This window comes from Halyomorpha halys, unplaced genomic scaffold (assembly GCF_000696795.3).
Source record: "Halyomorpha halys isolate HHAL.00 unplaced genomic scaffold, Hhal_1.1 Scaffold307.1, whole genome shotgun sequence".
In the NCBI taxonomy this organism is placed as follows: domain Eukaryota; kingdom Metazoa; phylum Arthropoda; class Insecta; order Hemiptera; family Pentatomidae; genus Halyomorpha; species Halyomorpha halys.
Genome location: NW_027107991.1, coordinates 178,492 through 199,469, shown reverse-complemented (window position 1 = coordinate 199,469; position 20,978 = coordinate 178,492). Strand labels below are relative to the sequence as shown.

Genomic DNA, 20,978 nt, shown 5'->3' with positions numbered 1-20,978 from the left:
TGTAATAAACACTAAAATGATGTATAAACTGATATTGTATTTTAAATAAACACATATCTTCATTGAGAAATTCTAGTAGAATATAAATCATAGTTATAACACGATTTTTACATTTGTTTCTAGTGACAATTAATTATCTTTATATTATAGTATTATTATAAATTCATATTCTTACAAAAATTCAACCCGGACAATCATATCTTAAAATTTAAATGCAGTACGAACTTATAAAAAGGTGAGAAGGCGCTTGCTTCTTCATTCCATCTCCTGGATAACAAATAAGAATTACTCCAAAAGAAAAAACAAATAAAAATTAAAAAAAAAAGAAAATGAAAATCATTCCATTTAAACGAAAATACCTTATAAACTGGAAGTATTTATCACTTTGATTTCACTTGAGGGACTTTATCAGGAAATAGACCTAAAAGAATCATTTGCTATGTTAATGATTTTTCTTTCTTTTAAAATAAGTACAAAAATAATAACAAAAACCACTTTATTTCTTATGTACTATTTTTAATTAAAAGATAAGAAAATGAATTAGTCAATAAAAAGAAAAGAAAGGTGTAATAATTTATACAGAAAAGCTAGATGGTATAAACTTGTTTAATCGACAAATAATAAAGTCAAAAGACACTAAGCTTTTTTTTTTTATTCATGGTTTCATTAACTCTGATGTTTGATAAAATGAAAATTAATTAAAAAGAAATTGGGTAACAGTAAGTTCATGGGGGAATTAATCATAATTTTTTTGTTTATGATACAAAACCTAAACTGAATCAACAATCAATTATAATTACTATAACAACATGAAATAATGGTAAGTAAAATACTTCCTACATACTTTTTTTTTTAATTTTGCCAAACAATCCTTGATGAAATAAATAAAAAATAAAGTAAGCTTTTGGCTGAAATAGAAACATACGTAACTATCTATAAAACTAGAATATTTTGACGATTATAAATGAACAGTGTTTCGTTTCTACCTGCACTATCGAGCAGTTTATCTAAATTGTCGCATTTTAATTTTTTTTACTTTAAATATTTTATATATACACAGAATCTTAATATATTGAAATGATGCTTGAAATGGCTTTTAAAGCATCAGAAGAATAAAAATTGAATTTAAAGCATTCTCAATGAGAACACGCTGCCATAATCTATCATTAATAAATAGGATATAACATGTAATTATTGGAACAAGCTATAAATAATAAGTATCAACATCGAAGAATTTTCTTCTCTTGCCCCTTTATAAGGAATAAAAAAGTAATATAATCATTAAAACTTTTTAATTGTTAAAATGAATAGCAATTAAGTTTATATAAAATCTTTGCCCAACATGATTTAGCTATTATACATAGATGATAAGTCAAATAGCTATTATTACGACAACAGCAAGGATGTCTAGGAAAGGGGCAAAGGAAGAATTAAGAAAAAAAAAGCAAAGTGATGGTACAAAGATAGTGGGAAGAAAGGAGGGATGTTTCAAAACGCACTCCCTTCAGGTGGCTGTGTAAGTTTCAAGTTGTCTTTAAGGGTCATAAGTCTTCGCAGTTCTTGAAGCAGTGACTTGATAGTATATTCTCGCTGCCATCTTGCTAATAGAGGAACTGCTTTTTGGTCTACCTGTACAACAAATATAAATAAACTTATTAGGATAAACGATAACAAAGCAATAATTAATGAGGTTCAATATAGTGGATCAATTCAATTGAAATATAAACCTTTGGAAGAACAAACTAAGACAGGTAAAATTGATATAAGATAATTGATTTAAAAAAAAAGAAAATTGCACATCAATAAGTCATTTTTAAATAAAATCCTTATTAACTTCTCCTTACACACATAACTTACTTGCTCATCACTTATTACCTATTTAATGGAAGATTATTGATTGACCGTGTGTATAGATGAATGGAATATGGTCTGGGTGTGGTAAAAAAAAAAAAAACTCAAATAGTAGATAATTATACTATTTTATTGAGCCAACGTTTCGCCCCACGTTGCAGGGCTTCGTCAGGGCTAAAAAAGATACAAACACTATAGTTACAAAAAAGAAAAAACATAAGTGTAAAATAACAGGGGTATAAAATGAAAAAAAAGATATAATAAGAAAAATTAAAGGTTGTAAATAGTAAATGAAAAGGGTAATAGTAACAGATAGATAAGAGAAGAAATATTAAAGAAAGTATATTAAAGAAACTTTCTTTAATATTTCTTCTCTTATCTATCTGTTACTATTAACCTTTTCATTTACTATTTACAACCTTTAATTTTTCTTATTATATCTTATTTTTCATTTTATACCCCTGTTATTTTACACTTATGTTTTTTCTTTTTTGTAACTATAGGGTTTGTATCTTTTTAAGCCCTGCAACGTGGGGTGAAACATTGGCTCAATAAAATAGTATAATTATCTACTATTTGAGTTGTTTTTTTTACCGCACCCAGACCATATTCCATTCATTACCTATTTAAGTTTTACTACTTATCCCTTTTGTCTCTTATAACTTGATATTTACCTTCTTTATCTTGTTATCTTTACTTATATATTTTCATACTATTCACTATATACATTACATATATCTAGTATATCATTCACTTTCACAAATTTCTCATTATGTTAATTTCAATGTTTCATGGTGTAAACGAGTGAACTGTTTTTTTTTTTCCCATTCATTTTCTAACATTTTCACTGTTTGTTATCTTCTTGGATAATTTTTTTTTATTCCAGTAAGATAGTAACATTACCATTTTAAATTACAATTTGTTATCTTCCTAAATTCTTGTTATGTTTTTATTGTAGTATAGTCATTATCTTGTTTTGTACTTGTTCTGAAATTTAAGCCGAAAGCTTGGTACAAATAAAATAATTTTGTGTTCTCTACTTCATTGACCATACACCACCCCTACCATCTCACTTAAAAAAAATTGCTTATAAATATAGAAAAATACCATTGTTAAAGCCCTTCTGCTTACTATACTCAAAATTGTTGGTTTAAGGGAAGGAACTCAGTAATTTTATGGACTTGGTAGACGATTAATTTCCCTCTATCAAAACCATTAAGGCATTGATTGCAAAAAAACACTTGATTGGCTTAGTTTTGGGTAAAATATTTTCTTAACTATAATTTTAGAAATTATTATTATTTTAAGGATTCCTTACCGAGGTACTAATGGAAGAGACGTTTTGATATAATTGTACTATACACACAAAGGGCCTAGTTATTTTAGGTGAATTCTAAAAATTTTAAGCAAATGAATCAGTAATAAATAGCAATTAATCAAATAACAAAATTTTAAAAATAGCTTTTCCATAATATATATCACAGAAGAGGTCATCCAAGTCAATTCTAAATGAGGAAATGCATTAAGATAATTGCTGCACTCCTAGCATAAAAATTGGGCGATATCTCAGTCTATAAAAATAGTATCTCACAAAACCTGGTTTATCAAGGTCAATAAATTAATTCTAGCCAATCTTGGCACTAAAACTTGTAGAGAATCAAGGCCTGTCGTTTTTTTACAGTGTAGAGGTGCAACTCTTCAACTGCATAAGTTCGAGATAGTCCGAGAATCCCTTAGTCCCATCCCATCGTAGTCTTAGTCTACACACTTTTTTCTTTAAAGGGGGTAATAGCCCATTCCTTTAAAAATAAACCTTATAGGAAGACTAGTTTTGAGGCAACAACATATAGCAAACCTAAGAGACTAACTTGTGACCTAGAATACCCAAACTCTGTATATACTGAGAACTCTACAACAGCTAACACAACTGGACCACTAGGAGGGTGGACTGAAAAGTTTCCGACCTAACAAAAAATACAAGAAATTATTCTATTTTTTAACATAGTCTCCATGTAACAATACACACTTCTCCCATCTCTGTAACCTGTCCAAAAAGTACTCAGCGTTTTTCTCTGCAAAATAATTGTTCACGAAGGTGATTGCCTCTTCATTTGACTAAAATCTCTGTCCTCCGAGCTCAATTATTAGATGAGGGAACAAAATGAAGTCGCTAAGGGCTAGATCTGGTGAGTAAGATTAAACTGGGGCTAGATCAAGCTGTAATTTATGGATTTTCGCCAGGCAACCACAGAGGTGTGGGACAGAGCATTGTCTTGGTGAAACAGGATTTTCTTTTTCTGCAAATGTGGCCGTTTTTCAGCAAAACTGTTTTTGGATGTCCCGAATGTTCTTCATCTCCCAAGCTCTTACGACCACATTTAAATTCAGATGCCCAAAATTAGCTAGAAAGCACTAACTTATTCATAGAAAATAATTAAAATTTATTTAAATTACATACTACATCCATAAAAAAAAAAAAAAAAATATGTGACAAAAGATTAATATTCCATAAATTTAAAGATAATTAAAATTATAAAAATTTAAACCACACTGATAAAAAAAATAAAGGAAAACAAGACACAAATTGAAAGATAAGCAAAAGTTCAAATACTCAGTAATTGTATTAAATTGATAAAATTTGATAATGAGAAGGACAAAAATAAAAAATGGCCAAAAAAATAATTGAAACAATTATTTTTATAACAATATATAATTTTTTAATCAAATTTAAGTTCTAAAAGTGCACATTCATATTTGTCTTCATTTATTTATCATTACTGCCTTTATCTCATATTTACCTTATTAATGACATAATTACTATGGGGTTTTTCAGTGACTAATATTAGCAATGACTAATGATTAAAAAACTTACCTAAAGGCATACCATGTATTAAAAGGGTAATATTACAACAAATCAAGAAAAAAATGACTTAAAGATGGCTGCCTACACCCTCAATCATGCCTTACAGAAAATTTGGAGGCTTCTAACTAGATTTTAACCTTTGTCTAATTTTTATTCAAACAAAACTAATTTTTGGTAAACCTCCAGAATGTTTCCTCTAAAGGCAGCTTAGCTACAAATGCTCAAGCATGCTTTTGATGTACGTAGTGTTCAAAGAGAAGGCGACTGATGAAATGAGGGATAAGTCGCCAGAGAACCTGAAAAACTTCCGAATGAATACCTGTATGGACCAGGAAAAGAAGCTCAGCAGGTCAAAACTGAGATAGGTAAAGAGAGAGAAGCAGCAGACAGACGGTCCATTTTACATTATGGACATCTCATTGATATTAGGATAATCCTTAATTGGAGAGCAGCTGCACAAACAGTGAACAATGATTTTCTAGATCTTCAAGGGTTTTTCTCAGAGTTAGAATTTGTAGCATAGTCTAAGGAGGGTTTGTAATGCTATTAGAATAAAAACAAGTAGTGACCTGGACTACTAAATCGAAGTAAACAGAAAGTGAAGCATTACTTATGGCTGACCACAACTACTACAAAACATAAAATTATGTTAAGCCTTCAATACATCACTAAGGGAATAAGAATGCTAGCCAGTAATGAATAATTTCTATCATATAAGGAGTAAGGTTTGAAATTCTGTGTAATATCTGGTCAGTAGATATAATAGCATAATCTCACATCTTTATTGACTGGTAATGTTACTGGGATTATAACAATAAATATTTGAATTATCTAAAAAAGTATTTCCCAAAGCGGGTGCTGCTAGTGCCACTTTCCAGCAACTTTGCACTGTATTTGAAACAAAAGGCATCATTAAGAAAACAAAATAAGAGGCAATTGAAAATTGTGACATATAAAGATATTTCAGTCCATGATTCATTTTAGGTTGAAAGATTGATGATATATAATTATTTCTAGTCTAGTTTAAATAAATATATTAGTATAAGTTCTTTAGCTTTTACACTTATGCTATCCTTCCTTTCCTTATGTTTGATGTTAATACCTAGGACATAGTGATGAACGAAGGGCTCTGAATCAAAAGTGATTGAAAACTTTTTCACAATAAAAAAAAAAACGAAAAAAAAAAAACCCTAAAAGTGAATGAAAATTAATTTCTGTCAACGGATTCTCATGTAAAATTGTTTGAAAAACTTTATATCTCCCTGGGGGTATATTTTGGCCAATATTATTAAAACTATCATTATTCGGAATATAATCATAACAAACTACTTTATGGCAAATATAATTAAAAGCTTTAAATTTAACCCTAATAGAATTCTCAACATTCAATATATAAGTAGAAACAATTAATAGGTTAACTTCGTTACTTCTGAAAACAAGAAATTCGATGCACTGCACTAAAATGGCATTGGACACCACAGTCAGGTAAAAATTGGTTTCCTTTAAAATCTAAGATGATATAAACATACTTGCTCTAGACCATAATTTATGCAATTTAATGCTTTGCCATTTAATTATTTGCATAGCTAAGCCACTAGTAATCCTATAAGAGTTATTGGCTAAAAAATTAAAAATACAAGACATACAATACAAGCTATACACATCCTCAGGGAGGTGTCATCTTTTTCAAACAGTTTTCCCCCAGAATCTATTGAAAAAAATTAGTTTATAATTACTTCTAGGCTATCTTTCCAAAAATAGTCATCGTTCTTTAACTAAAAGTATAAGGTCTATAAGAATTAAAATTTCCCAACCATATAAATCAACAATTTCGCATATTGAAAACACATTACTGCTTTGCTTGAATAGTGGCACAACTGTGTTAGAGGTATACTTCACAGATTATACAGTATACTAAAGTTAATTTTTAACAACTGTAATACTTTCAGGAAAGTCTGTATGACGGAATACTTCCAGTTCAAAATAAAAATACACGTTTTGTCAGATGCACCAAAATTCAAGCAAAGCAGGGTCATGAAAAAAAAAATTACTGAAAACTTACTTGGCCTGTAGTATTATTAACGCAAGTCATATTAATCCGAGTAATGAATCTTGCCGATGGAGCATCTTCTGGATATCTCTGTCCGCATTCTATCTTAACACTGTACATTCTGTTTTCATAGGGTGTCTGTGAAGAATACAAGAAATAAATTATATTAAAATTATTTATGTAAAATTTTATAAAAAAAAAAATTAATTAAAAAATTATTATGTAATACTGAACTGAATATTATTAGGGTACCAACTAAAACCTTATCTTGGAATTCCTTGACTTTTCCAAGTCATTTTTGGAAAAATTCCAGGCAATAAAAATGTAAATGTTTTTATAAAATTAACCACCAAAGCACTCTGTACCTAACTAGGAACATCTATCATAGAAATAAACAAAAACCTATTTTGCAAATTAAAGAAAACATTAACTTCATCAACAAACCAAATAAAAATTCAACCATTCACTGATATATTGCAATTTTTTATCTCATAATCTCCATTATCTTCCATCATACTCTTATCTCTACAAAACAATTCTTCTTACTCCATCAATTTAACCGACCTATTATTCCTGTAATGCCATACAGTTCTTTAAAAATTGAAATTATACTTAATCCTCTTTTCTTTCCAATAACTGTCTTTAAGTATCTATTTCTAAATCTAGTTATTGCTATTTATATATCCACCAAATCTTCATATTCTTTGTTACACTCAGTCTTTTCTTAGGGAATTTCCAATTTTCTTTATATTATTAATTTTTTAACATCTTATCTTCAAATGATACAAATTTATTTTACTCTTCAAAAATGTTGATTAAATATTTTCAGCTTAATTTCAAGACTATAGACCTATCCTTTATACAGAAATTTTATTTCTTCTTAGTCACGAATCAAATCAAATTCGTACTGTTACTAAGATTATTCAAGAGGATAATTTTTTTTCTGAAATTGTAATGATTAAATTGAGGGGTCAACATATATTCGGGGGTCAGCTTATATTTTGATTTGATTTAATATAATTCCATACCATAAAAAATTTAATGGTCCCTTGAAGGTTATATCATAACCAAATTAAATTAAAATCAGCTGTGTTTAGTATCCCATCATCGAAGTAGAAACAGAAATAAAATATGAAGTGATTTAAAAGACCTTAGTTTGGTCGAACTCTAATTATGTTAGTCGAATCCAAATATAAGTTGACCCCTCAATTTAATGAATTGAAATTTAGCTGAAAATATTTAATACACATTCTTGAAGAGTAAAAAAAATTTGCATGAAGACAAGAAGTAAATTAAAGATGTTTTCTGAAATCGTTTCCATTAAATTGAGAGGTCAACTGATATTTGGAATTGTTCGATATTGGATTTAACATAATTTGAGTTTGACTCAACTCAGGGCTTTTAAGTCACTTAATATTTTATTTCTGTTTCTACTTCGATGATGGAAGACTAAATACAGTTTATTATAATATAATTTGATTATAATAAACATCAGGAGACCATTTAGTTTTTTTTTTGTTATAGGAGTGTTCACTATAACCACTACATATAGCTTTTAGTGGACTAAGCTTCACATCCAATACAAGCCTAAGTATTTATGTGCTCAGTGAAATTATGATTATGCTCAAGTAATTTAAAAATCATTTTTCAAAGTTATTAAGGAAATTCAAAATTTTAACTTACTAAAAGTATATTTTCACATATCATCACTTAAAATAAAATTAGGAAAATTACATGGGTATCCTCTAAAACGATTATCGAGACGAGGTGTCTCAACAATGATTATTCTTTTAATAAATTTTTAAAGTATCAAAATCATATTATTGATTTTTTCGTTCTTATGAGACACCACAGCTAAGTTACCTACAAACAAAAATTATTAGCAATCTGTTTATGCCTGAACCAAATTTATGCTTCAGTATAACAAAATTGTGAAATTATCACAAATTATTAAAATAATTTCATAATTTTACCAATACTAAAGAGTAAATTTGGTTCAACCACAAATAGATAATAAAAAAATATTATTACTTGCACCCCTTTACTTATAACTTTCTGATATGATTTTCCAAGGGACCTGAGATTTTGTGAGTCAAACCCAATTGTTGCTTACAACCAGAATTATAAATGATTCATACTGTAAATGGAATCAAAGAACAAAACATGATGTAAATGGTTATTAGAAATAAGACTACTAACCTAAGTAGAAAAGTTTGATAAATAAGTTATAATTTTAAAGCTTTTTCATAATGCTTTAGTGGTATTAAGATACTATTTAACTACCTAGTACTTAACTTAAGCACATATTAGTAGTTTAATTATTACTACTAAATATTTTTTCTCTGAAATTTATATTCAAGTGGTGCATATCAAAAAGGATTTCTCAACTTCTTTCTAACTTTACACTGATCATAATCAAATATTTGATCCTTATATTCGATTTCATTGTTTTTTAATATAATTCCAACATAGGAAACATTTCAGTACCCCAGTCTGATATGCTTAAAATCACAAGAGAATGATGATATTGTTCCACAAGGAGCTGATCCGTCCTGTTCTCATGTATGCTTCAGGGAGGTAGACCCAAATGGAGTTCAGGAAGAATACAAACCTCATTTTTAAAAGATTCTCAGCAGAATTGGTGACCACTGGAGAAGAAGAAAGAATATGAAGTTATGTTAGATTTTAAGTACGGGAAAGCGAGAATTTTAAGAACTCTACTAAGCCAGATACTGGAAGCAACGGTACAAGACCTTAGCTTATACATACAAGCTTAGTGAGGAGACCAAGCTCCAAATCGGTCTTTAGCACCATGAATGCAAGAAAAATCTGATATGCCAGTCAGAACTTTTGGTTTTACACTTGAAGTTCACTAAATAAATGAAGTCCATACTGATATGAAGCAGCCATAATTAAAGATGAAGGTGCAATGTGAAATTTTAAGAGAAATAGGATAATAATAGAAAAATAGGAATCTCTTAACTACTCCTTCCTTAATAGCACATTGTTCAATTTTTCTAAACTTAAAATGTGGTAGTTTTCAGAAGTTAAAAATCGAGTTTTTCAGTCTAAAATAGGAAAAGAATAACATAGTTTATTCATCAACTTTATTCTTTGACTATGGATTCATTATCCAAACAGTATGCAAGCTTAGTTTCAAATAATAACTTTAATCCTTTATCTGGGAATGGTTTAAATTAAATTTTCTAGATTATAAAATACTTTTATCAAAGTGAGATTTATATTTAGCTAAACATTATTAATTTTAAAAAATAATAATAATTTACTACCATTTGGCACAATTACTTAATTGTTACACACTGGTTCATAATTTTCTACCAACTTTTTATTGTAAATAATATTCTGTGTAGCTCTAATTGCCAACCACACATTCATGAAAAAAACTGAATTTGCTGTTTTTGAATAATTTAAAGATTTAAGTAACAATGAAGTGTTTCTCCTGCTATAATAATTTTTTCAGCATTATGTTGATGGAATATCTATAACACGGGATGAGGTAAAATTAAAAAAAGAAAAGAAATTAAAGTACATCATTAATAATAAATCATATACAACAGACAAAAAAAAATGTAATATACTTAACTAATTTGTTTCATTTCTTAAAATTTAATTTATTATCATCAAATTCACAAAATCATCATAAATTTAATGTTTTCAATGCAAAATGGAGAATATTAAAAGTTTTTGTCCAGAAAATAAAGAAATAATTCAAGAAAATGGTGATATAATCTAAGAACTGTATTTAACAGTTGTAGTAGGATAGAAGAAAAGATAAACATCATTCCTAAATCTCTACAATGTTCCTGGCACATTTCTGTTAATCAGAAGCAATGATGCAATTTATCTTCCAAAATGGCCAATAATTTTTCATGAAAGTGTATAAAGAACAACGTTAGGTTTTAATATGGAACCATGAAGGCTGTTAACAGAAAAATGTTACAATTCATGAAAAATATTTTTACATTATATTGTGCAACCCCCATTAAGTCAAGGAAAAAAATTGCCCATGTTTTTTTTTGTCAACTCACTAATAGCGAAACAAACAATTTTTACAACAATCTAATCTAAATTTTAAATTTGTTCATCAAAATTTTTAGTTTAAAAAGAAAACAGGACACAATCCATGCATCATGCTTTATTTTCCATATTTAAATCCTCAGGCCCATTCAAACTAATAAATCAGACTATTTGCAACCAATTGAATACTTCTGTGTGTAGGTATTTCAATTTCAAAATGAAATCAAGAAGGTTACTTCTTATCAATACAAAGCAATTTTTCAACACAGAAAAAATGAACATTAATATTTAATACAGAGCTGCATACGAAATATTTGGTGGCATAGGAAACACTTTAGGTTAACAACTTGGATAGCACAACATAATCAAAGAAACATTGTGTATCAAAAACATGCACAGACTTTGGGCAGTGACTAATTTTAATACAATAAGCTAATACTTTATTTAATAATTGAAATTAATGAAAATATGTAATCATGCAAAGCTTAATCAGTTATAAAATTAGCTTTACGACAAACAAAATAAATGTAATAAAAGCAGCCTTACCCTTGGAGGCCCAATAATCATTCCCGTCCAATGAGTTAATGTCATATCATCATCATTTTCAAGACCCCAAGATATTGTACCATCGCCTCCACCTCTTTGTCCTTGTTCAAGTTCTTCCAAAAGCCTAAAGTTACGCGGGACCACTAAAAAAATTAGTTATATTTTTTGTTAGAAACTATAATAATGCAATAATGATAGAGAAAGAAGAAACCTTCATACTTTAAGTTTAATAAAGGTAAGTTATTTCATTATATTAATTCCTGAGTTAATTATCTGACTTACAATGGCTTTAAAAATACATCTAAATTGTCTATTCAGTAAAAGGAGTAAACAAGTAAATTTCTTATCAGAATGAATAGCTAAAAACCTCTCCATAAGATGGATTTGAAAATTTAATTATCAGGGGATTCAAGAACATGGTTGTGCCAGAGATTTCCATGTAATGATTTTTTAAACCTAATGTAATAATTGTTCCCAAATGATTGCAAATACATTAATAAAATATTTAAATAATAAGACTAATGATATTATAATTATAATCTTTTTAAAAACTAATTTTGCCAGTAGTTAACACAATTCGTGTTTTTGTTTTTGGAAATGTCTTATAACTGGTTTTGATTTATTATTAAAAAGATAAATATTATTACAAGATTTAAAACATACTTTGAACAAGTATTTTATAGACATAAAAGGACACAACCAAAACCAAAATTCTTCATAAAATTCAATGATAACCATATTTCAGTAAATTTACAGAAGAAGAAAATAATTGATTAAAGAAATATATAATTTCATGATGAGATATTTATGATACCAAAATTTCCACCTCTATTACTATTAGGGAAAATGTTTCTCGCATACATAAATTTTGCAATGATTGCTGTTTAATTAATCACTGAGTAGTGATTATCAAACAGGTTATTGTTGCAACAATCATGATTTAGTTACTTATAAATATAGCCATTCACCTTGATATAAAATATCACATAGATGTATGATGAATAAAAAGTTATGTAACGATAAAAATATTATTTTTTTTTTCAGAATAAATTTCCCCTTTTGGTCATCAATGATAGTTTAACAGTTCATGAAGTACAGTTTAATAACAGTTCATGAATGATGATTAGAAGAGCATAAATAAAGGTGTTTTTTTTTTTGTTTTTTAATATACAAGGACACCAATGATACATCATAACCATAATTTCAACAAAAACAGAATATATTTCTCGATTGTATCTGCATATTTAACCTGAAGACATTAAATGCATGCAAACAAGGATTTAATTCACTAATCACTAGATTGATATAAAAAATATAATCAATATTTCTACACATGCTTCAGCTATCTATTCTAATAATCAATTCTCAACATAGGTAATATACAATGATCAAATCCTAAATTAATAAAAAAAAACAAAAAAGACAGATAACTCCATAGCTAACCAAATGTTCTTTACATATTTTGTAATTTAAAGTATTTAAACATAGTGTAAAGAGAAGGTTCAAAAACATCCTCTGAAACCCTTCAGACCACTGATCCATGCAATATAGCGACTGATAATAAAGAAGTCACAAAAAAAAAAAAAAAAAGGAAAGGAAAGGATAACATATTAAAAACTATTGAAACACTAGAAATTCTAAAATCAAAGCAAATTTTTCTTGTCAATGATTGTTAAGGTATGATTTTTTTCATCAGTACTAAGGAAAATACAAACTACATTTAAGAACTAATAGTAGGTATTACTTTCATCAATTGAATATAATTAGATTAGGAGAGTAAAATAAGAAATTTTTTATATATGACTCAGTTTAAACTGATATAATAAAATAAGTTATCAATTGAAGGTTAGTTAACTTTAATTTTCGTTAAAGCATGCTTTAAGAAGAAAAGTTAGTAAATACTTTCCCTTTTTTCTAAATAAGTGGAAAATAGAGTTTAAAATAACTAAAAATATAAAATCAAATAGAGGAATCTAATGTTAATTCATTAAAATTAATAAAACTTCAGGTAAGAGATTAGCTATACTGCTTACACTTTAAAAAATTATAAAATCCTACTAAAGCTATCTATAAAGTGAATAAACTCTATGTGTTAGGATGATTTATACCTAAGCCTTCCAAGCACAAATATGTGAATGGTAAAAGATTACAATATACACAGCATTTAACCAATCATTAGAAAAAAAAAATAAATCAAGGTAGTTGAAATAGAGGATAATATCAAACCCATATGTGTAATCAAGGATTTTAGATTAAAGAGCAAGTTACTTGGAAAAAGTCAACAATTACATTAGTTTAATAGCACATAGAAACCTTCCGTTAAAACTGGTTAATAAAGAAATGAGATATATAATACAAAAAAAAATAACCATAGTCCTAATAAAACTCAATACATTAATATATACCACAACACTAAAACCACAAATGCAACGAACTCCAAGCTAAACCAGTTAAAGTACTTTATCAGGTTGCAATGCAAAAGAACATAGTAATCCTGTAAAACAAATAAAATAATTCTTTAACAAGAACTTACCTACACGTCCCGTAGGACTAGCCATGACACCGCCTGAAATTAAGGCACTAAACAACACTTAACTTACTTAATTTGATAAGCACATACAAATTTAATAAAAAGTCTTTGATTCTGTTTTAGTCTATCTATTTTCTATAATTCAATTATTAAAATACAAGCATTTAAAAAAACTGTAGACGCAACATGAAAAGAATGAAGAATAGATAGATATTCGAGCACAGCCTTCTACAGCTTGAAGGTTTGGAGATTACAAGGAAAAGTATTTTTAATTAACTACAATAATTATTAAATTGTAATTACTCAAGAAAATGTACCAGCAGTAATGGTAAATAAATTTAAAATAATGAAGGTTCAGGTTCATAAATTATTTAACTTAATGAATTATCTTCAATCGTATAGATTTAGTAATATAATTAACAAAAATGATAGGAATTGATAATTCCAGTTAAGTAATGATCTGCCATTCAAGACATTTCAGAATAATTATATCATAAAAACCCTACGACATAAGGTTTTGATCATGTTCTATTAACATATTTAAATAGAATATCAATAAACAAATTAACAAAATTCTGAATTGAATTCTATGAACACAAAATATTTACTAGTTCATAGGTTTTCTTGTGTAGAAACTTGACACATCAAGAGTATTTCACAACATTAAATTAATTTTTATATATCTCATAGTGATCTCGCTCTTATTATTGGAAAACTAAAAGGGATCTAAGTTACGAAATTTTTCCTCATTATGCCCCTTCATTAATAAGCAATATATATGTATATTGGAAAAATCGTGTGCCATCAAAATTATTGTTATACCTATTCAAACTAGAAATTATACTAGAAATTCAGAAGGTATTCAATTCATTCTTTAATATTTAACCAGTGATCCATTTTATGTTCAATGTACTGAGTTCCATAGATTTTGTTTGCTTTACATACAACTGCCTTATTTGATGAATAAGCTTCATTTATTAATTTATACTGCAGAAATCGATAACCGGTTGAATACCGGCCTGAACTGTCTACTACATCACTATGTTACTTACAAAGATGATAAGAGGTAGTTGTCTTAACATTTTAATATTATGTTTCTTCTCAAAATAAAGTTCTCGTAAATTCAAATGAATCCCTCTTTTTTTCTTCAAATGATGATTCAATCAATTAAATGATTCAAGCCTTAAGCTGTAAGACAATTGATTAAGTCTGCGTTACATTTCCGACCTTAGGGTGATTCCTGATTTGAATTTGATGTAAAAAAACATTAATCTGTTTGTTAAATCATGTAACTAATGATGATTTTATTTCTCGTCGATTTTGGTTTTGGTTTGTAACTTTTGATATAATTGCTTTTGGCTAATCTTCTCGGTAAAGAATCAAGCACCATTTCTAAACGACTAGTTTAAATTTGATGAAAATTTGCACAAATGTTTCCAAATTTTGATGAAGTTTGGTTCATTTTCCTACATATGCCCTAGGCTGTGTTAATCTTGGAGATACTAGACCAAAGTGTTTCTTCAACAATCTATTGGCACTGGTGAGTTGGAATAGTAAACCAAGACTTTTACTTCTTTAAAGGGAGGATGATATGCTAACCCCCTATCTATAGTCCGTTTCAAGAAACAACCAAAATTAATTTAATTAAGCATTCTCCCTTTGAAGAGGTTCTATAAGGTTTGTTCCAAGGATCGGTTTGACAGTCAGCAAACTGTCAGAAGTATGTGCAATACCGTTTTGGCGTTCCATGGAGACCAGCACCATTTTTCAGACTATTTGGATATCTGTTCCAAGGGACTGAATAACAAACTCGGAACCGTTTTCAAACTGTCAAAGTAGTACCTGCCTTTGAATAGCTTTCAAGGCCAAAGAAGTGGAACCCATCCAAAGAGATAATGCTAATCAACCTACAGTTCATAAGTTCTTGTTCCAGATTGCTTTCTCCTCGTGAAACTATAGGAGTTGCCTCCTTACACTTACCAGAATGAGAGTGTCAAGAAACTCCTTAAAAAAAAAATTGACAATGATGAGAAAGATGTCCTAAATAAAAAATATACTCGTTGCGCTACAACTTTGTAGTGTGTTGAAGCTGCTAGGGGACGTGAAGTCTTATTATTAGGCTATGTCTCAAAGCCGTCTTTTACGGATAATGTTCATTTAGCCCAGCCTAAAAAACAGCTAATAATGTACACAACGATTAATAAATAGGAATAATATTTTCTATTTATATATCTGCTGACTTATTATATATCTGCTCCTTGGTAGATCCCGGAAAACAAGTATCCTTTCACTGCCTTTCAGTCAGGAATCCCAAATAGTTTTCCTTCTACGGACCCGGATCTCTGACTATCCGAGAAAATCCCGGACCGATGGTAACCCTACTCATTTAGCATATATCCAAAGATAATGGTTGAGAGTTGTATCTATTTTTTCTTAAATAATATTTTCAATTTCCCTTTAAAGATTTAATTCCATATGCCAGTGTTTCCCAATCTATTTTTTTTTTTTGTAGCTCAATCATTTTGGTACTAGTATGAAAATGGTGGAACCTTTTTGCTAGAAGTAAGTAAATAGTGGAACCCCTACACTATAATTTGATACAAATAGAGTGTCAAATGCGGTTTTTTTAAAAAGAAAAAGCTTAGAAGGCTAGAATACCTATGCAAATGTGAAGAAAATCTGAGATGGTAAGGTTTAACACCGTGACGAGTTGGCGCGGAATGACCCATCCCTAAATTATTCTGCAGAAACATTGTTGATCCACTGTCTTATGCAGCCCCTTCTTGTTTTTCATATTATCCTTAACAGGAATCCCATTTCTGAGACTGTCATTCTACTAATATATCGTTTTGGGCCAGTCTAATGTTTTATCCTACTCAGGAAGGTGGGAACAATCATTTCTTTATTATTAGCGCTACTATTTCCTTTTTTCTGATTATACCACTGATCAGGTGACATCAAGTTAGTACGAAATATTTTTTTTTCCTGCTTCAAACCTGGCGTGAGGTGGAAGAACTATCTATTATATGCCCTTTACACTAAAAATCTTTGTTAGATCTTCAATTTGGCGCTGACGCCTTTCTGCTTTGACACCGTTGTAATATTAAGCCCAGAAGTATCTCCATTTGGGGATACACATCTATCGTATCTTTTACATCACACTTAACTTCGTTATTTTATCTGCTGGATGTTCCTATATCACAAATAAAGTCTAGATAAGAGATAAGAATTAGTTTTCTCTTTATTATATATCTTATTGCGAGCTTCTCAAATGATAATCGATATCTGTAGAATCGACACTACTTTGACATCTCTGCTCTTTGATAACTTTGATAATCATGTCAGTTCTTGATAAGACTAAATTGTAATTGATTTTGTAGTCTGATCGTTGTTACAAATACATATTTAAAACATATATAGATTTCTCAAAACACATTTCCGAAGTAATCAAAGAATTTTCAATATATATATATATATATATATATACATATATCTATTTTCCAATGGAGTCGGTAGATGAGAAAAGCGAAATAATTGTTCAGTACAGTGGTCCAATACAGATCATAAAATTTAACCGGCCTCAAAGGAAAAATGCAATAACTTCAGAGGCAAGTTTTGGAAATCATTTTAAAATAAATGTTTTTATAATTATAATTTTTACTCTTGTAATCTGTTAGTAATAAAAGCAATACCTGTAGCCTCCTATGAATGATTGATTAACTTAACTTATGATAGAAATGAGCTAAGGCACCACAAGGTTGTATTAGTTGATTTACATTTCCTGAATTAATGGTTCTAAACAGGTACTCACAAAAAAAATATAGAGGTACCCAAATGTGAAAACACAAGGTTTCTATGACAAATGAAATTTCTAAACTACCGCCCTGGAAAAACCTAAATTATTTATTATTCATTGCATTTATTAATTTGTAGGAAGATAGTCCGGGTGGCAATCAGTAGAGGTATCAAAATAGTAAAAGAAAACTACTTATTGTTAAACAATGTTTCGTCCCACCTTGCAGAGCTTCGTCAGGGCTAAATGAAAAACCAGATACAAACATTGTAAGAATTGACAAAATATTAAAATAAATAAAGTTTTGTCAATTCTTGGAATGTTTGTATCTTGTTTTTCATTTAGCCCTGACAAAACCCTGCAAAGAGGAGCGAAACATTGGTTAACAATAAATAGTTTTCTTTTACTATTTTGATACCTCTATTGACTGTCATCCGGACTATCTTCTTACAATCTTCCTGTATGGATTTATTAGATTTATAGTGTTGCATAATTTGTTTATTTTATATTTGTAGGGTTATTATATTATAAGAAAGGCTTTGCAAAGTGCTGCAGAAAATAATGATGTAAAAATTTCATTTGTCACTGGAGTTGGTGACTATTTCAGTAGTGGAAATGATTTTGGCCAATCATCAATTGCTGATGAAGATATAGATATTACAATACGAAATAGGCTTGCTCCTGTCAGGTGGTTATTTAAATATTTTTGAAGATTGATGTTTTTACTTGTTTATTTTTCTAATTAATGGTTTATGGTTCACATATTTCAGGGAGATTCTGCGGTGTTTAATTGATTATCCAAAAATTTTAATAGCTTTTGTAAATGGACCTGCTATTGGAATAGCTGTAACCATGTTGCCTCTTTTTGATCTGGTTTATGCCTCAGAAAATGTAAGATGTTTTATAAAATAAAAAATAAATTATAAAAATTTAATATTATTAGAATTTTAACTTGTAGGCCACATTCCGAACTCCATTTTCATCACTTGGAATCACTGCTGAGGGGTGTTCAACATATACATTCTCACGTTGCCTGGGAAAATCATTGGTAATTTTATAAATTTGTAATTCTTGCTCCTATTATTTAGCATTATTATAATTATGCTTGTTTTAGGCTGCAAAAATGCTATATTTTAATTACACAATGACTGCTAAAGAAGCAAAGGATAGTGGTTTTGTAGCTGATGTTATAAGTAATAAAGATCTGCCTAAGTTTATGAATAAATTACAAACATTTGGAGAATTGCCATTGAAGGTATTATATATTTATATTTTCCCCCTTATTCTAGTTTAGTTCAAAGAAGGACCTATATTTTCAGTGCATTTAGCTTGAGTATTATAGAGCAAAATTCTGTTAATTTACAGTTTTATAAGTATAACGATTATGAAGTATAAATAGGTTTAAGTTACGACATCAGAGTTCCTATATCATCTGGTATAACACTGGTACAATCAGTTTGGGTCAGGATATGGATATTATATTTATCTGTGCTAATGTTTTTTTTCATTTAATCTTATTTATTTGTACTGTGGAGAATATGTATGTATTTTTTTATATCACTTCAAAAACTTTATACCAATTTTTATGACCTTCCTTGTTCTTTCCCCTTCACTTCATAATTATTCAAATTTTAGTTATTCAATATGTCCCTTATATACTATTTATTTCAATGTAGTAGAGTATCATTTATTTAACTGTCAATTCATTGGGTGCTGATATTATAACCTATGAAAAAATTACATTTTGTAAATGATTATTCAAGGTCACATTTAGCACAGTAAAACCTTTACATTTATATGAAATATTGTACTATTCAGGTCTGTGGTTATACTTACAAATTATGTATTTTTAAAGTTTTTTTTTTACTATTTTCAGCTGTCTAAAACAATGTTGTTTTAACATCAAAGACAGACCCAAGATCAAATATTTTCACTGAGGACAATTATAGAAAAGGTTTGGGATTGAGATAAAAGTGTCTATTTAACTTTCTTGGATCTACAAGTTGCTTTTGACTCTGTGCCCTCAACCTGAACAGAATGCACTGGAAGCAAAGGAGGTCCCGGAAGAACTCATAGATGCCATTAGATCCTCCTTTAAAAACTCAAAAGGAAATGTTAAAATCAATGGAAAGAAGTTGGAAAGATTCGACATGAAGAGAGCTGTCAAACTGCAGGAAAGTTTAAGCCCTCTTCTATTAATTATACTGATACACGAAGTCCTGAAATTATGTAAAAGAAGGACGGGGTGGGCAGTAGTTGGGAAATAGAACCTGAGGATAGTTTTTTCACAAAAACTGCTATATGCAGATGACATTATTCATAGTAGGTCTGTTCAGAATCTTCAGCAAGCAGTAGTGGAATGGGAAGTGGAGCTAGACAGAAATGGAATGATTATCACTGCCAAAAAAAGTAAAGTCATGCAAATTGGGCAAGAACCTGAGGATGATAATCTATAAAGGAGAATTATATGTACCTAGGCATAGTTATTAGCAGAAATGGAAGATTGGATGAAGAAATATCTAATAAGACCAAAAAAGCAAACAGCAATATATTATCAGATCTGCAATACTTTTGTTGGGAAATGGGAGGTTGAGAAAAAGGTAAAACTGCAAATTTTTAACTCAATTTCCTTCCCATCCTAATATATGGCATTGATAACTGGGTTCCTCAGGATAGATATTTAAGCAGAGTCACTGCAGCAGAAATGAATATTTTAGAAGAGTAGCTAGGCAATCTCAGAGAGATCTCATAAAAAATGATAGAGCTAGAGATGAGTTAAGGGTGAACCCCTAACCGAGATCTTAGAGAAAAAACATTTAAAGTTGTTTGGCCATATATGCTGCTTAGGCAAAAATCGTGAACCACACAAGTTCCTTGAAGCCCACCCAATAAGGAGAAGACTAAGAGGCAGGCCAAAGATGTCATGGTTGGATCGAATTAGCTTACTGGGAGGGAAGAGAGGAAAGTGGCTGGTGTCCATGAAAGCATTGGCAAGTTACCAGGACAGTTGTACTGTATTGTAATACTATACTGTTATTAATATATATAATAATAATTTTTATCATATCTAGATTAATTTTTTTTGCGAAATAACAATATAGACATATTAGAAGCTCAAGCAGAGACATAAGTGAATATTTGATATGATATATTAGTGGCCTATGAGTGAGTTAGAATTGTAGGATTATCTATGTTATAATTATAATCATATATAGCCATATTTTTAAGTTAAGATGTACTTAGGTTGTGATACTCTAGCACTTTCTCTTTTTAGTACTTTATGAATGACTATGTACTCTATGGTAGA

At 29.2% G+C, this 20,978-nt stretch overlaps 2 protein-coding genes across 3 annotated transcripts in view; one reads left to right on the top strand and one right to left on the bottom strand.

The window, feature by feature from the left end:
• Positions 1-17: 17 nt before the first annotated feature.
• On the bottom strand, positions 18-14,109 carry Uev1A (Ubiquitin-conjugating enzyme variant 1A). 2 transcript variants are annotated; one of them, XM_014421211.3, is made up of 6 exons: positions 13,882-14,109; positions 11,349-11,491; positions 6,777-6,902; positions 1,500-1,629; positions 360-421; positions 18-267 (listed from the first exon to the last, which is right to left on the bottom strand). In XM_014421211.3, exons 1-5 carry the CDS (start codon positions 13,904-13,906, stop codon positions 381-383), a joined length of 465 nt encoding a protein of 154 aa, XP_014276697.1. In that variant the 5' UTR covers positions 13,907-14,109; the 3' UTR covers positions 18-267; positions 360-380. The 2 variants fall into 2 exon arrangements, with proteins under 2 accessions (XP_014276697.1, XP_024219687.1); XM_024363919.2 differs by lacking the exons at positions 18-267; positions 360-421 and having other exon boundaries at positions 1,276-1,629; positions 13,882-14,107.
• A 3,080-nt stretch (positions 14,110-17,189) lies between these two features.
• LOC106681089 (enoyl-CoA delta isomerase 2) overlaps positions 17,190-20,978 on the top strand; it is a 5,781-nt gene continuing 1,992 nt past the window's right edge. Inside the window, exons 1-5 of the mRNA XM_014421241.3 lie at positions 17,190-17,486; positions 18,187-18,359; positions 18,442-18,562; positions 18,630-18,719; positions 18,786-18,926. Coding sequence (XP_014276727.1) covers positions 17,382-17,486; positions 18,187-18,359; positions 18,442-18,562; positions 18,630-18,719; positions 18,786-18,926 — 630 coding nt within the window. The 5' untranslated portion in view covers positions 17,190-17,381. The remainder of the gene's footprint in view (positions 17,487-18,186; positions 18,360-18,441; positions 18,563-18,629; positions 18,720-18,785; positions 18,927-20,978) is intronic.

Bases quoted from the DNA above. Each gene is read 5' to 3' on its own strand.
- Uev1A (XM_014421211.3), bottom strand. From the start codon at position 13,906: ATGGCTAGTCCTACGGGACGTGTAG. The intron at 11,492-13,881 runs GTAAGTTCTTGT...TAATTTTTTTAG, and splicing joins TAGTCCTACGGGACGTGTAG to TGGTCCCGCGTAACTTTAGG. The intron at 1,630-6,776 runs GTAAGTTTTCAG...TTTGTTGTACAG, and splicing joins TTAATAATACTACAGGCCAA to GTAGACCAAAAAGCAGTTCC.